At 36.6% G+C, this 13,136-nt stretch overlaps 2 protein-coding genes and 8 non-coding genes across 14 annotated transcripts in view; 1 reads left to right on the forward strand and 9 right to left on the reverse strand.

Moving 5' to 3' along the window:
- The window catches only part of CEP295 (centrosomal protein 295), a 99,588-nt gene extending 96,184 nt beyond the window's left edge, over nt 1-3,404 (forward strand). Inside the window, exon 34 of one of the 2 annotated variants that reach the window (XM_031960996.1) lies at nt 2,978-3,404. The gene's annotated coding sequence lies outside the window, so the exon portion shown is untranslated. Of the gene's footprint in view, nt 1-4; nt 2,783-2,977 lie in introns of those variants that run through there. The other variant, XM_031960998.1, reaches the window with a different exon arrangement.
- Nucleotides 1,858-13,065, reverse strand: TAF1D (TATA-box binding protein associated factor, RNA polymerase I subunit D). 4 transcript variants are annotated; one of them, XM_012545088.2, is made up of 14 exons: nt 12,967-13,065; nt 9,449-9,573; nt 8,533-8,923; nt 7,592-7,764; nt 7,405-7,456; nt 7,028-7,193; nt 6,138-6,185; nt 5,720-5,750; nt 5,380-5,521; nt 4,155-4,223; nt 3,403-3,441; nt 2,720-2,773; nt 2,315-2,376; nt 1,858-2,010 (listed from the first exon to the last, which is right to left on the reverse strand). In XM_012545088.2, exons 2-7 carry the CDS (start codon nt 9,481-9,483, stop codon nt 6,157-6,159), a joined length of 846 nt encoding a protein of 281 aa, XP_012400542.1. In that variant the 5' UTR covers nt 9,484-9,573; nt 12,967-13,065; the 3' UTR covers nt 1,858-2,010; nt 2,315-2,376; nt 2,720-2,773; nt 3,403-3,441; nt 4,155-4,223; nt 5,380-5,521; nt 5,720-5,750; nt 6,138-6,156. The 4 variants fall into 4 exon arrangements, with proteins under 4 accessions (XP_012400542.1, XP_003764368.1, XP_031816865.1 ...); XM_003764320.3 differs by having other exon boundaries at nt 5,380-5,513; nt 5,712-5,750; XM_031961005.1 differs by lacking the exon at nt 12,967-13,065 and adding an exon at nt 12,697-12,920 and having other exon boundaries at nt 5,380-5,513; nt 5,712-5,750.
- LOC111719805 lies at nt 2,131-2,262 on the reverse strand. The gene has a single exon (XR_002769775.1). It is a non-coding gene; the product is annotated as a small nucleolar RNA SNORA25 (small nucleolar RNA).
- LOC111719807 lies at nt 2,520-2,638 on the reverse strand. Its single transcript, XR_002769777.1, has one exon. It is a non-coding gene; the product is annotated as a small nucleolar RNA SNORA32 (small nucleolar RNA).
- LOC111719798 lies at nt 2,940-3,012 on the reverse strand. The gene has a single exon (XR_002769768.1). It is a non-coding gene; the product is annotated as a small nucleolar RNA Z40 (small nucleolar RNA).
- Nucleotides 3,930-4,057, reverse strand: LOC111719806. The gene has a single exon (XR_002769776.1). It is a non-coding gene; the product is annotated as a small nucleolar RNA SNORA1 (small nucleolar RNA).
- LOC111719804 lies at nt 4,309-4,445 on the reverse strand. The gene has a single exon (XR_002769774.1). It is a non-coding gene; the product is annotated as a small nucleolar RNA SNORA8 (small nucleolar RNA).
- Nucleotides 5,600-5,670, reverse strand: LOC111719803. The gene has a single exon (XR_002769773.1). It is a non-coding gene; the product is annotated as a small nucleolar RNA SNORD5 (small nucleolar RNA).
- On the reverse strand, nt 5,819-5,951 carry LOC111719799. Its single transcript, XR_002769769.1, has one exon. It is a non-coding gene; the product is annotated as a small nucleolar RNA SNORA18 (small nucleolar RNA).
- Nucleotides 6,349-6,475, reverse strand: LOC111719802. The gene has a single exon (XR_002769772.1). It is a non-coding gene; the product is annotated as a small nucleolar RNA SNORA40 (small nucleolar RNA).
- Nucleotides 13,066-13,136: the final 71 nt, after the last annotated feature.

Genomic DNA, 13,136 nt, shown 5'->3' on the forward strand with positions numbered 1-13,136 from the left:
TCAGATATCAAGCCTAGAATCTCAAAGTTGGAAAATATCTGAGGTTATCTAAGCCAATCGTTATCAGAAGCATGACGAATTCTCTTCAGCATCCCCAACAAATAGTCATGTCTCTTCCTGAACCATTGGTGAAGACATTAGATGTAAAAAAAAGATAAAAAAAGTAAAAAAAAATATTTAAAAAACTTTTCATTATAAACTGAAATATGCACTGTTAAAACCCTCCACTCCCCTTTTAGCTTCTACACATTGGTTTTTTCTGCCATATATATAGTAAGCAGATCAGGTCTAAATCCTCTTCTGTACATAATTTCCCTTTACATATTTGTACGTATTTTACATATTACATACATGATCATAATACTTTAATCAAATATGTAAAGGGAAACTATGTAAAGTATTATGATCATTTTTCCTCCTCACACATTCTCCAGTTTTTCAGTCACATTTTGTATGGCATGGTTTCATTTTCCCCTTACCATCATGATTGCCCTTCACTATCTTATAAGTATCCTCAAAATGTGGTAACCAGAGCAACTCAGTACTCCAGATGTGATCTGAGCAAGGTTGAATCTATTAGGGATTATCACTTCCCTTTGTTCTAAAGACCACACACTTTTTACAGACCTTTGTCACACAGTTGACTTGGCAAACATAAAATTTAATGTACCTCTTAAAACTCTTGTTTTACATAGTATTCATTACTTTGTTTTTACATCATCTGCACTTCTCAAAAGAACTACCTACCTCTTATAAAAGGAATTTATTTTTCATTGCAGTTCAGTACATTAGTTCTTTCATGCTTTTCTGTATTCAACTATTCTCTAGTCAGTGGACATCATCTTTCTTTTTTCATTGACTGCTTTGAGGCATATGCTTTTGAATAGTTTGCAAATGCTTGCTAATTGCCTACTAATACCATCAAACTGCTTTTTTCATCTTTGTTCTTTTCAGGGCGAATTCCATTTCCCCAGTAAGCATGAGTCTTAGTGTGATGGTTTTGTTGTCTTAAACAACAATTAAACAATTCTTTTTATAAAATAGTATTTTTCCAAAGACATGGAAAGATTTATTTTATTTAAGTTAAACATGCAGAAAAAATTTTTGAAATTTTTTCAAAACCTTTAATACTCTCATGACTTTGACTTATTAGAAGATACTACTCATAATGAGCTCATATTCTATACCAGGTTTTTCTTCAGCTATCATATCAGACTACTTGTCACAACTATATGCTAAAGGAGCAAGACCAAGTCTAAAAAGCCTTAGTAAACACTTGCAAAGCAGAAAGGCAGCTGTCTAGCCTCTTTTGTTGACTTACACTTTTCTGACATCCATACCTATTCCCACCAAATAACTGAAGGATTTTGAGTTCCTTAACATTAGGAGCAAAACCTTTACTTGCTTTTCGGGGGGTCATTTGGACAACTGTCCTATTGCACAAGCAAGGGATAAGATGAATCACAGTTGATGAAGGGATGGAGGTTTCAGGGGCAGAATAAGAATCTGGCAATTGAGTGCATGTGGAGATTGTTAAATGACCGATTCATGATCGTATCATAAGCAGCAACAGAAATGAGTCCTCAGCGAGTTTGAAGATTTTTTTGAAAGTTTTGACATATGTTAACAGGCAGTGATGTTGCAGATAAAAACATCCCTGCCCCAAGACATGATCTCAGATTAGTTCAAGCCCCCATCTGTTCTCAAGTCTTTTAGAAAGACTTTACAGAAGGCAGAATAGCCAAGTGCTTCCATGAAGTCACAAAGCAAAAGTACCCAAAGATCATGTCTAAACTCAACTTTTTGTCACCAAAAATGGTCTGTCATAGCGATTCAAAATGACTCAGTCAAATTATATTGAAATTTATATTACTTTTATTACAAAAACAGGAAGCCAGTATTTTTAAAAATTGCTTCTCCAGAGAACCTGGAAACAGATGCCACTTTAGGTTGATGGACAGCGTTTTCTGATGGCTCTTGCTTTTTCCTCTGTTGTCTTGTCTTCATTCTCTGAAAGCATAACAAAAAATTCCACCCCTAGTTAGTTAGTATTAATGATCACACAGTACTATTACTGCTCCGAAAAGTACAACATATAAGATAACATTCTTTGAGTTGCAGTAAAAGTGGGATTGTGTCTCCTTAGTAAGAGACCATGATAACATATATTAATCATGGCATTCTTTAGAGACTTTTCCTCTTAGGTCACAGCGTTAAGAGCTTCTGGTTTCATAGCCATGTAAGCCCTCTTTGAAATGACCTAGTGAAGTTTTAAGAGGGGAGTGGTGAGGGGGAGAGAAGTAACCTTACCTACCCATCTGAAAAGTTTTGTTTTAATTACAGCATAGCTTGCTTCAGCATACTTGTCAGGCTGATCTAAAATTAACAGAAAGATTAAGTCATTAGACCATCTAGTAACACTTATTCCATTTATTCACTGGACAATGCACAATGCCTGGCCTCCTGTTTAAGGATTGATGAATTAATGTACTAATACAACCAGAACCCAGATCTCTATGAACTGTTCCCAATAGGTTAAATGCTAATAATATTAGCAAATATAAACCTCTTGGGTAATTTTTTATGGTCATGTCCACAGCAATCAGAAACCACATTCTAAAAGCCTTGGTAATGACCAGATGGTAACTATCATTAGTAAATCCACTAATGTTCCCAATCACTAGGAAGTTGATGTCCATTAACTTGTGTATTTACATACCTTTTAGCTAGGCTTTTCCCCCTATCATTCCTTTGTAGTTGAACAGCTGAACACCTGTAGTGATAACATTGTCAAAAATGACCATTCAGTAAGCAAGAAATTTTAAATATTTAATGTCTGATAATTGCCAAGTTACTGAATAAATCATACATTTTACTGATTATATTAAATATTATATAAAATTAATATAATTAAATTTAATTAATTAAATAATTAACCTGGATGTTCAGAAAGGCCATTTTTCATTCACCTTTTCAGAGCAGTTGAACATTTTGCCTATCATCACCACATCTTTTGTCTACAAGCTGAACAAGATTCAAATGACAACTTCTAAAATAACATCTTCAAATGATGTCTATAAGTCAATAGGTTTTTGGCCAGCTTCTACAAACTTTATTGAATATTTACAAAAGGATATGGGTTAATACCTCTGCCTCTGCCAGACAATTCTAGACTACACTAAATAAAAGTGATCAATTCTTATGATTATAGAACTAGCTCATTCTGTATGCTCATAGGAAAATGAAAGATGAAATTAAAAGTCACTAAATTCTATGTACTATTTGTGTCATGCATAATATATAAAAGCACTGGGATTACAAAGTTACAGCTTGTACATTTATTAGATCTATATTATGAATTTGATGAAAATCAAGCTAAATTACTACTATAAAAATACTTACTTGTAATGTCAATAACTAGATGTTTCCATCTTTGTCTTCCTAAAAATTTAAATTCAGAAAAACCAGTCATTTTTTTGTACATACCTATACCCAACAACCAGCAGCCCATAATTCCTACTCCCACCCCAACACAAACACAAAATCAAATTTTTTAACATTTGCAAAAATATCAATCTTCTTGTTTGAAAAATTTGGGGGGGGGGGGATTGGTGGTTATCACAGGGAAAGAACAAACTTGGGAGGCCAAAGTTGAAACATTTACTTGGGCCCATTACAAAGGCATCTTTGAAATAAGTATGAGACAGGCAAGAAATTTTAATGCCTTTGACAATAGACACTAGCAGAGATAGGATATAGAGATCCTGGAGTCACTTGACCCCAATTGTCTAATGAATGAAAGTTTCCTGCTCAATTGTAACCCATACAAAATGAAAAAAATTTCTGCCTAAAACCTTAAAAAGCATTACAAATTCTTTTTCCCCTCCCTGAGAAAGCAAGCAATTTTAAATGGGATCTTAAACTAGACAAACTGTTACAGGTCTCATTGTCACCACTAATAAATCTTTAGTGATGGAAGCAAAACCTGTCTTATTTTAGCCACATTATATTGTGAACACAAATACCAGATGTGTTCATGATTATTTGGAATATGGCATTTCACTAAGGAATAATCACTGTCAAAGGTTACTAGAAAAACTACTAAAAAGGTTACAAAAAACTAGAAATTTACAGGAAAATAAACATCTACTTACCATAAATGTTACATTGCCAATCCCCCATCCAAACAAGTTTCCAGGTCCCTCTTTGAAAAGCCACTTTTCCTAAAGAAAATATCTGTATTTGTAGGTCAACTCAGCAGAAAAATCACAACCAAAATAAATCAAAGGTACCTTTTTTTTTTAAATTGTTTGTATCAATAGAAATACCAGGTTGAACATGCACAATAAGCATGAAACCAACGATGCCAGATATTGAGTTTCTATAGCACTGTCTTCTGAACAGCCTAACAATAATATTGCTAGGTGCAGATACCATACAGTGCAGACTGATACACAGATATTAAGCCTACATATTTATATTATCACCACCCTGAATGTGCTATGTCAATGTAAGCACCTCTCCCTTTTTCCTTTAACCATTTCCTAAAACCCAGTTTTCCAGGAGTCATCTCAGCAATCTAAAGATTTGATTCCATGCTGGCTCATATTCACTACTGAAACAACAAAAGCGTCAGGGATATAGCACTTTGTATATTAGGATTTTTTATTTTATTTACATTTTTAATTTTTTATTAAATAAATAACACGTTTAAATAAAAATAAAATGCAGAGGGATAAATATAAAAGTCAGACCAGCAAAAATACAAATTTTAAGATTGGCTAAGATAACAGGAAAAGATACTAAATATTGGAGAGGAATGGAGAAAAAGCTGGGACACCAGTACATTGTTGATGTTGTGAAATGATCCATCCATTCTGGAGAGCAATTTAGAACTCTGCCAAATAGGACCATAAAACTGCATGGCCTTTGATCCAACAGTTACGTCAAGAAATGTTCTTAGCATCATTTTCATAATTCCAGAAGGAACTGGAAACTTAGTGGATTGCCCATCATTTGTAGAATGGTTAAGCTATGGTATGGATGCAATCGAATGTTATTTTTCAATAAGAAATGATGAGCAGGCTAATTTCAAGTCTGGAAGACTATTAAGAACTAAATGAAGAGAACAGAGAACATCGTTCATGGCAACAAGATTATGTGATGGATTTGGTTCCCTTCAACAGACTTGGGATGGAAAATGCCATCTGCATCCAGACAAAATTATGGAGGCTTAAGTATTTTCAGTTGTTTCTCATGCTATTTTCCCCTTTTGGTCATGTATGACATGACATGTATTTGCATTTTAATGCTGTCTTGGGGGGGGGCAGTAACAAAGGGAGAAAAAAATGTGGAAACTTTCTTGGAATGAATACAGACCTGAGTTTTTATTAGTCTGTACTAAGATGTCAAAACCCAGAAGTGAGGCAACAATAATCTTTTTATATTCACACATCCCTGGTCCAAAACAGCTTCTTGTTGCACATCTTGTGAATCCCCATTTGGCAGATGAACTAAAAGAGCAAACAAACTGTTAAGTAAAGGCAAAAACTAGGTTGAAAGATTCATTAAGGATACTTTGTGGCCACAGTTAAGTCAGCTCGGTCAGAATTCATTTTAGTTCATGTTTCTATCACTCAGCAGTTGAACAAAAGAATTCATCATATGAACTATGAGCAGTTAATGCTAAAGACTGTAGTAATTAAACTTACCTAAAAGAATATCCAAAAAAAGCAGCAAACTGGAATCATCTAAAAAGAAAAATTTGTGTTAACAAGGTAACACTTTATTTGAGAAGCTATTACTTTAGATAAAACAAGTCTGTTTTGTAGTTTTATCCCCACAGACCTAGTAAATAGATTAGTGGGTAAAGCGAAACTACACATTTGCTGTCTGAGGCGTTTCCAACGATAAGGACCTATGGAAAAGGACCTATCGGGATAGACCTCAAAATCCAGATAATCCTAAAACAAACAAACAAAAAAAAACCACTGTTGAATCTTACCCATCCTTTAAGACAAATTTACTAAGGACCTTTGATAGGTAGGTCAATATTAAAATATTAAAATTATCAAATCTGAATTTTTATAACATGACAATATTTCCACATTTTACTATTAAGACCATTAATTTCATACCTGAAAAATTCCCATAGCTTTAATCATGGAGTTCCTCAATGTAAATTCCTAAGGGGGGAAGAGGGGGAAGGATGGAGATGGGTTATAGTATTTCAACTTTCAAAGGTACATATTAACAGTACTTTCCTACCCAATTTCTTTAAAGTTTAAATTTCTTTAAAGGTTCAATTTTCAGTCTTTCAGAATGCTCATTATCATGATTGAGTCATTAACTGTCCCTTCTTGTATGTATCACAACTCATACAAAACCATGAGTTATGGGTTGCAAAAGAGGGTTTGTTCTTTGCACTTGTTTTAAGTCTTTGTCCACAATTCAAAACAAAGCTAAACAAAGTGCAATGATACTCTCAAACGTGGCATACACCATACAACTAGAGAACTAAATTTTTTTTAAACACTGTTTATCCCAATTCTTCATTTTCCATAATGAAATACTGTATGTAAATATCATGTCCCAATATCATGTATCATGTAAATATCATGTATCAAATCCCATTAACTTTCATAAACCAAAATGTGAAAAAAATCATAACTGCACAGAACTTGTGGGGTCTTTGGTAGAGGACATTTCCACTCACATTCCTTACCACAGTCCAGTTTTTAGGCTATGGAGACTTGCCTATATTCTATGTACTGTGTGACAGCCAAAATATGGCAAACAAATGAATGACTGTTCAAAAGCAAGTTTTTCCTGTTTTATTATAACACTGGTACTACTTGACGAATGTCATCATACTGCAAGACATCCATTTAATGCCTTCTTCCTTGGAATTCAAATGCCTTCCAAGATACCAGAAACTATCCTACAAACTTCTGGCATATTTGTTTTCATTTTTCATCTAGCATAACAAGTTTGAACTGAGTGAATTGCCTATCCACTTACTACTTACCATTTCTTTTCTGTTTGTCCATGGAATTTTTCTTTTTAGTAGCCAAATCAATTTCATCATCTTTGTTATCTTCTCGTATGTCATTCTTACTCTTTAATACTTTATTTTTCATCTTTGTCTTCACCTTCTTGGGGAATTCAGTACTTATTATGAAACAACTGTTCTCCTATACCAAGAAATATTAAGCAACAACTAAAATTAGGCTGTTTTAAGTACCCTAAATAAGATATAATGCAACAATTTTTGAAATTCAGAGTTCTTGTCCTAATTAATATACTCTCATCAAATCTTTTAAAGGATCAAATGAGCCTTAAAATTTAATTGCTGCTAGATTTATGTTAAAGCCCACAACAGAATATGGCTGACATCATACTCACCACTAATTTAATATCACATTCAACAGGCTCATTCAATTCACTGTCTTCCACACTAAAACAAAACAAAAAGAAACACACCCTTGAGTTATGGGGGCTAAATCCAGAAATGAGTCATATGAAAACAGTATGGGAGGATGGAAGGAAAGAGAACATACATAAGAGGACTATGTAAAATATGCCAACTTACTTGGGTTCTTCTATAGGAGAAATAGATCCATCGTCATCTAAATATTTATATTTTCGTACAGCAAAATCTTTTTCTAAATCCTCACCAACATCCAGCTGCTTCAAAGCTTCTCCAAGGTGGGATTCACATTTCTTTTCCTTAATATAATTGAAAAATCCTCTTGCAACTGCTTGCTATATAAAGAAATAGTAAAAACCATTAACGTATAAGAGCTGTCTTAGTCAATTAATCCTCAAGAAACCCAAGAATCATTATATTCCTATTTTCTAATTACTCAAAAAAAATCAAAAAAGTTTATTTTGTGAAGTTTAGCTTAAGAGATTCCCAAGTAAAGAGGAAAACTGAAACCCAGGTCTTACTTTCCACAAATTGTTCATTTCTTAATATATTTTAATTAGTGGTTAATGCAATCAGTACAGTCTCTGTCATTAAAGACTTTTTAACACAGAAAACAAGGCTCTTTTTTCTTGGTATTCCAAGTACTTTTAAAAAGTGGAACTAGGGGTGTGGATAGAGCACCATGACTGAAGTCATTAGACTCATTTTACTCAAGCTTTGATACCCCTATCTAAGTCACTAAGCACTCTGTCTGCCTCAGTTTCCTTATCTATAAAACTGAAGGAAACTGAAAAAAGCATAATAAAATACTAAAGACTATATACTACTACTACTAATAATAATATAAATACTAAAGAATACTATATAAATGTCATTTATAATCCACACAGGATAATCTGTTAAAACAAGAAAAAAAAATCCAGTTTATTTCCAAAGGAGCCCAACATCTTCCTTCTTGGAAATATATGCAAATTGAGAAGGAAAATAATTCCCACATCCAAATTCAATGTTATTTTCCATTCAATAAGAATACTAACATGTGTGAAGAACATAGGTATGATACTACATAATTATCTCTAAGAACTTTTCAAAATCTACCTCACCTCATAGCCTAAAATTTTCTTCCAAAGTAATGGTTTCCTTCCATTCTCTGATTCTACTAAAGGGAATTGGAAACCCTTGTCTCTGAACAGGTCCTTTTTGGGTCTAATTCTTAGAGACTGCTTTGCTTTAAAGCTTCCTTTCGGCCTTCCCCTTGGCCTTCCTGTTGGCTTGTATTTTCTCTTTCTTCTCTTTTTTTTCTTCCAATTTTCAAAAATAACTCGCAAATTAAATGGTTCCAGTTCTGAAGAGGACTCACTTGAGTCATCTCTCAATTGAGTTTTTGCAGGTGACTGTATCACAATTGAGGTAGATAAATTTCTTGGTCTTCGCTTGGGTGAGATGGGATCACACTGGGTTTTGAATAAGCTGCTGCTAGAATCCGAGTCATCACTGTAGCAGGGAAAGGGGGGAAAAAAGACTTTAACCAGAGCATTCCAGAAGTCATAAGAAGGTTTAAAAATTACACAACTATGTATTCACTGTAAAATACATGTGATCTGAAGTCTTTGCATATTGTTGCACAGTAATATGCCCATTAAGGCAGCTAGATGGTACAGTGGATTGAGCCCAAGAGGACCGAGTCTGCTCCCAGACACTTAATCTCAACTGCCTCACCAAAAGTAAAAAGCCTGCATAGTTACTACTGTCCCTCTGTATGGACAAATCTAATAACATCTTTCCTTCTGTACCGAGTGCCAGATCTGCAGTTTTTCATGGCTCATCTTGTTCAAGACACTGGTGGGATCCTACAAGTCACTTAACCCGGTTTGCCTCAGTTTCCTCATCTGTAAAAAGGACTAGAGAATGAAATAAATCTTTTGAATAATCCCTCTATCAATACTGTGTTCATTTATTATGTTAAAGGTCTTGAAATGCTTATTTTAATCCTCATTTTTTATAAAAGTACATACTCACGTCTCATTGTTTACCAACGAATCAGTTGAAGCCATTGATGTATGATTAAGAGGGGAGGTTTTTCTTCAAATTCCTTTTTGAATTCCAAGTCCCATCCATCACTTTTGGATGTAAATCTTGAATATCTGGAAGAAAGATTTGTCCAATATTTATATACCTTTCATCAGTTTTTAAATTGTACTTCTTCAGCATGGTAGATAGTGCAGTTTCTGGTCAATCCCAAGCTTTGTTCCATCAGTCACTATTTGGCCTGTGAAATGTGCAATCTTCTCAGAGCCAAGGTCTTAAATTACCCGTATGCTTGGGTTCAGTTGAAATTTCAGTTGGTTTCATCTGAAAGTGAAACTTTCCCTTCTCTCCTTATAAAAACAAAAAGCTGAATCTATAAGCCAGGTTTCTGACTTGTGAGCCATGTGGTGGCCATAGTTAAAATCCCAAGTCTTTCAAAGTATGGGCAAAGGAGAATCTTCCACTTCTGGTCTCCCACTACAGCTAGAGACTTCAAACAGATGTATCACTTTTCCAATTTAGGACCAACTTGAAATACCATAATTATCATGCTCCCAGGAAAAAAATCAAGCTTTGATACTTATAACTCTTCAATACCCTCTGATTGGAAGAGAATGGAGCAGCAAAGCATTCCTTAAGATCCATTTAAAAAGGGCTCAATGACTTCACTCTGAAAGGAGTTAAGGAAAAGGTAGTTTTTGTGGTCTTCCCCATTAGAGAATGCCCCATTTGTATTCTTAATGCTTAGTACAGGAATGATATACAATAGGACTTAATATTAAAGTAGCTGAATTGCCCAACAGATCCTGGATGTGATAAGTTAAAATAGATTCTGTCCATTTAATTGCTGAACTCGGGGTTCTTCTGTCTCTGAATTTAGTTTGAAATTCAGCTAGCCTGTAAAAGGTTTAAATTTAGAAACCCAGTCCTTTTTGGCTAACCTTGGATGTGGTTTGCCATAAGGAACAAGTAAGGTCCAATATCTTTAAACCATACCAAACTATTAAAGGATATTTGGTTTGCTGTCTCAAGGTTCTAGGCTTGCAGTTGGGTTCAAACAATGAACACTTCCTTAGTCACTTGAGGAAAGGAGGTGTTTATCATTGCCAAACTTGGAATCAGTGAAGTGGTTCTCAACACCATGATGTCATCTTATCTTGTATTGTTTTTTGTTCCAACCTTACATTCACCCAATTTTGGGTCTTGGCTAGAAACTGAATCACCTTCTCAGGTTTATGCCTTTAAAACTTGTCCAAGAAAATTGCTTCTGTTTATCCTTTTATTGTTTCCCTAGATAGGTGGCCAATTAATTGCCTATCTATCCTAGGTCATTTTCCCCTCAAATTTTTACTTGTTTTAGACTTCTCAAGCTGAATTTCTACTCAAGATGCTAACCAGAGCATCTTGACAGATTTTAACAAAAATATTTGACAAAATTATAAACATTAGAAAATGGAGGTCATTACATTTAAGTCAAGTTAATATTGTTTCAGCAGAGATCCTTACATACAGGTTTAATGGATTTTGATACCTCATTACTGGATAATTTTATCTTGCATGAGTTAGCTGATCAACCTGTATGTTCTCTGCCTTATCACTTCATATAGGTAGGCTGAACTAGCTTCAGCCTCTTTGTAAAATTGTGTCAATAATTACTTTTCTACAATACAGTCCTAGGAAAGATACTATTGGTAAAACTTCATTTTACAAAAGACCTCATCAGCCATTCAGTCCCTGATTGGAAGACTACAATAGCTCCATTTAAGAAGACAGCTTAGCTAGAAACATCTGATCTCAAACCTGTCGGCATTCCCTGGCATTCTGACCTCAATTTTTATTTTTATTTTTTTGGGGGGAGGGGAGCAGCACACATCAACCAGTATTGAACAATGCACTAGGGGTCTTCAAATATATGAAAGATATCCTTTAAATAAAAACCTCTTTTTTCAATATTCTCAATTTCCTAATTTTCAACTACTCCAGGCAGCTAAGTGGAGCAGGAAACTGCTGGGCCTTTTTTGTCTATCTGTCTATTTTGTCTATTTCTACCTTCCTCAAAGTCTCGTTGGGGGGCACTGGGAGGGAATAAGGTTCACAATTACAATTTAGAACCACTAGGTGTTCCAATTTGATCCTCACCCTGCTATAGGTAGATGCTATTATTACCCTCATCTTTACAGTTAAGGGAACTGAGACAATAGGTTAAAAGTCCAGGTTCAAACATTTGTTAAGAGCCCCAGGATTTCAATTTTGGTCTTTCTTTTCCCAACTATCTAAAATGGGGCAGTGTTTTCTCATTGAGAATGAGATTCGAATAATAATGTATAAATTCCCAATTGGCAGTCCTCCAAGCCGGCCTGAAAGGTTTAAAAATTTGTATTTTGCTATCACACTGACAGCATATTCTTGGGTAGCTTTAGGCTAGCTTTCTAATTGGCCCAGTCATAGAGAATTCTTTAAGCTTCCCAGCATTTTAGCCAACTTAAAAGACCACTCCCTTTATTGTCTCCTTTTTTATGAAGAAATGAGCAAGGGAAAAAGGTGCTATAGACAATTGGGAGGCAAGAGAATCGTGGCTTGGTGTGGCATTTAACGCTCCTCTTCCTGACTTCAATCTGGCTTCAGACACTAGCTGCGTGAACCTGGGCAAGTCACTTCATCCTGTTTGCCTCAACTTCCCTATATGTAAACGAGTTTGAGAAGGAATTAGAGAGCCACGCCAGTAATCTCTGCCAAGATAATTTCAAATTATGTCACTAAGAGCCGGACATGACCGAGAAAAGATTGTCACAACTAAAAAACGGTGGCCCTGCTGGGTCATTTCATGGTGACCCGAGCCCTTCATCTACACCCCTCGGAAATCCCATCTTTCTTTAAGCTCCTAGGCCCCAAAACGTGCCGTGCACAGCGGATGCCTGGTCCTGCTGATTCATCATTAGGTCACAAACTGCACCAATCTCCTCTTTAAAAACACCTAGCCAACGCTCTGGGAAGCGCCCCCCCCCCAGATGCTTGCGGTTCGGGGGGGAGGACGGGAGCCGGTTGAATCCGATCTCGGTCCCCCCGGGTGACAAGACCACAGCCACGTCCCTTACCCTCACCGAGCCCGCTTCCTGCTCTATAAATGAGAACACCCCCCCCGTCTCCATCTTTGACTTGCTTCGTTTCCCCCAGTACTTGATTACAAGTACTTGATTACCCGCCCAAGACCGACATATCGAATACAAAATACCACCGACCCCACTTCGTGGGGCTTCTTCACCAAATCCAAGCCCGGGCCGGCCGGTGCTCCGGCTCTCGCGAAGGAAGCCGTCCCCCACCCGGCGGGGCCCCGCCGAGGCCCAATGGCGCCACCCGTCCGGCCCAGACATTTAAGGAGCGGTCGCTGGGCTGCAGACAATCCTCGCGCAGGGAAAGAGACCCGGGGCACCGCGGGAGGCTGGCCCGAGGAGAGCAGGGAGATGGGGGCGGGGGGGAGAGTTAGGGAGAGGAGAAATGTGAAAACTTACCAGGGGCTCTCTTCTGCGCAAGGCAAAGAGGAACCCAGACGCCGAAGCGCACGCGGCCGAGAGAAGGAGCGGGGCCGCCTCCCCCGACTAAGAAGGGACACGAAATCTCGCGAGATCAATCGGAGGCCGGCCGAAAAGGCCGCGAGAAGGGGAGCGCGAGGAGGAAGGCG

The sequence above is a fragment of the Sarcophilus harrisii genome, chromosome 3 (genome assembly GCF_902635505.1).
Source record: "Sarcophilus harrisii chromosome 3, mSarHar1.11, whole genome shotgun sequence".
Taxonomy (NCBI): domain Eukaryota; kingdom Metazoa; phylum Chordata; class Mammalia; order Dasyuromorphia; family Dasyuridae; genus Sarcophilus; species Sarcophilus harrisii.

What these genes read in the sequence shown, in the direction of transcription:
- TAF1D (XM_012545088.2), bottom strand. Translation starts at nt 9,483, where the DNA reads ATGGCTTCAACTGATTCGTTGGTAAACAATGAGAC. An exon ending in AGAAAATTTTAGGCTATGAG is followed by an intron (nt 7,765 to 8,532) that starts GTGAGGTAGATT and finishes TTCTTTATATAG; the next exon opens with CAAGCAGTTGCAAGAGGATT. An exon ending in GGACAAACAGAAAAGAAATG is followed by an intron (nt 6,186 to 7,027) that starts GTAAGTAGTAAG and finishes TTCCCCCCTTAG; the next exon opens with GAATTTACATTGAGGAACTC.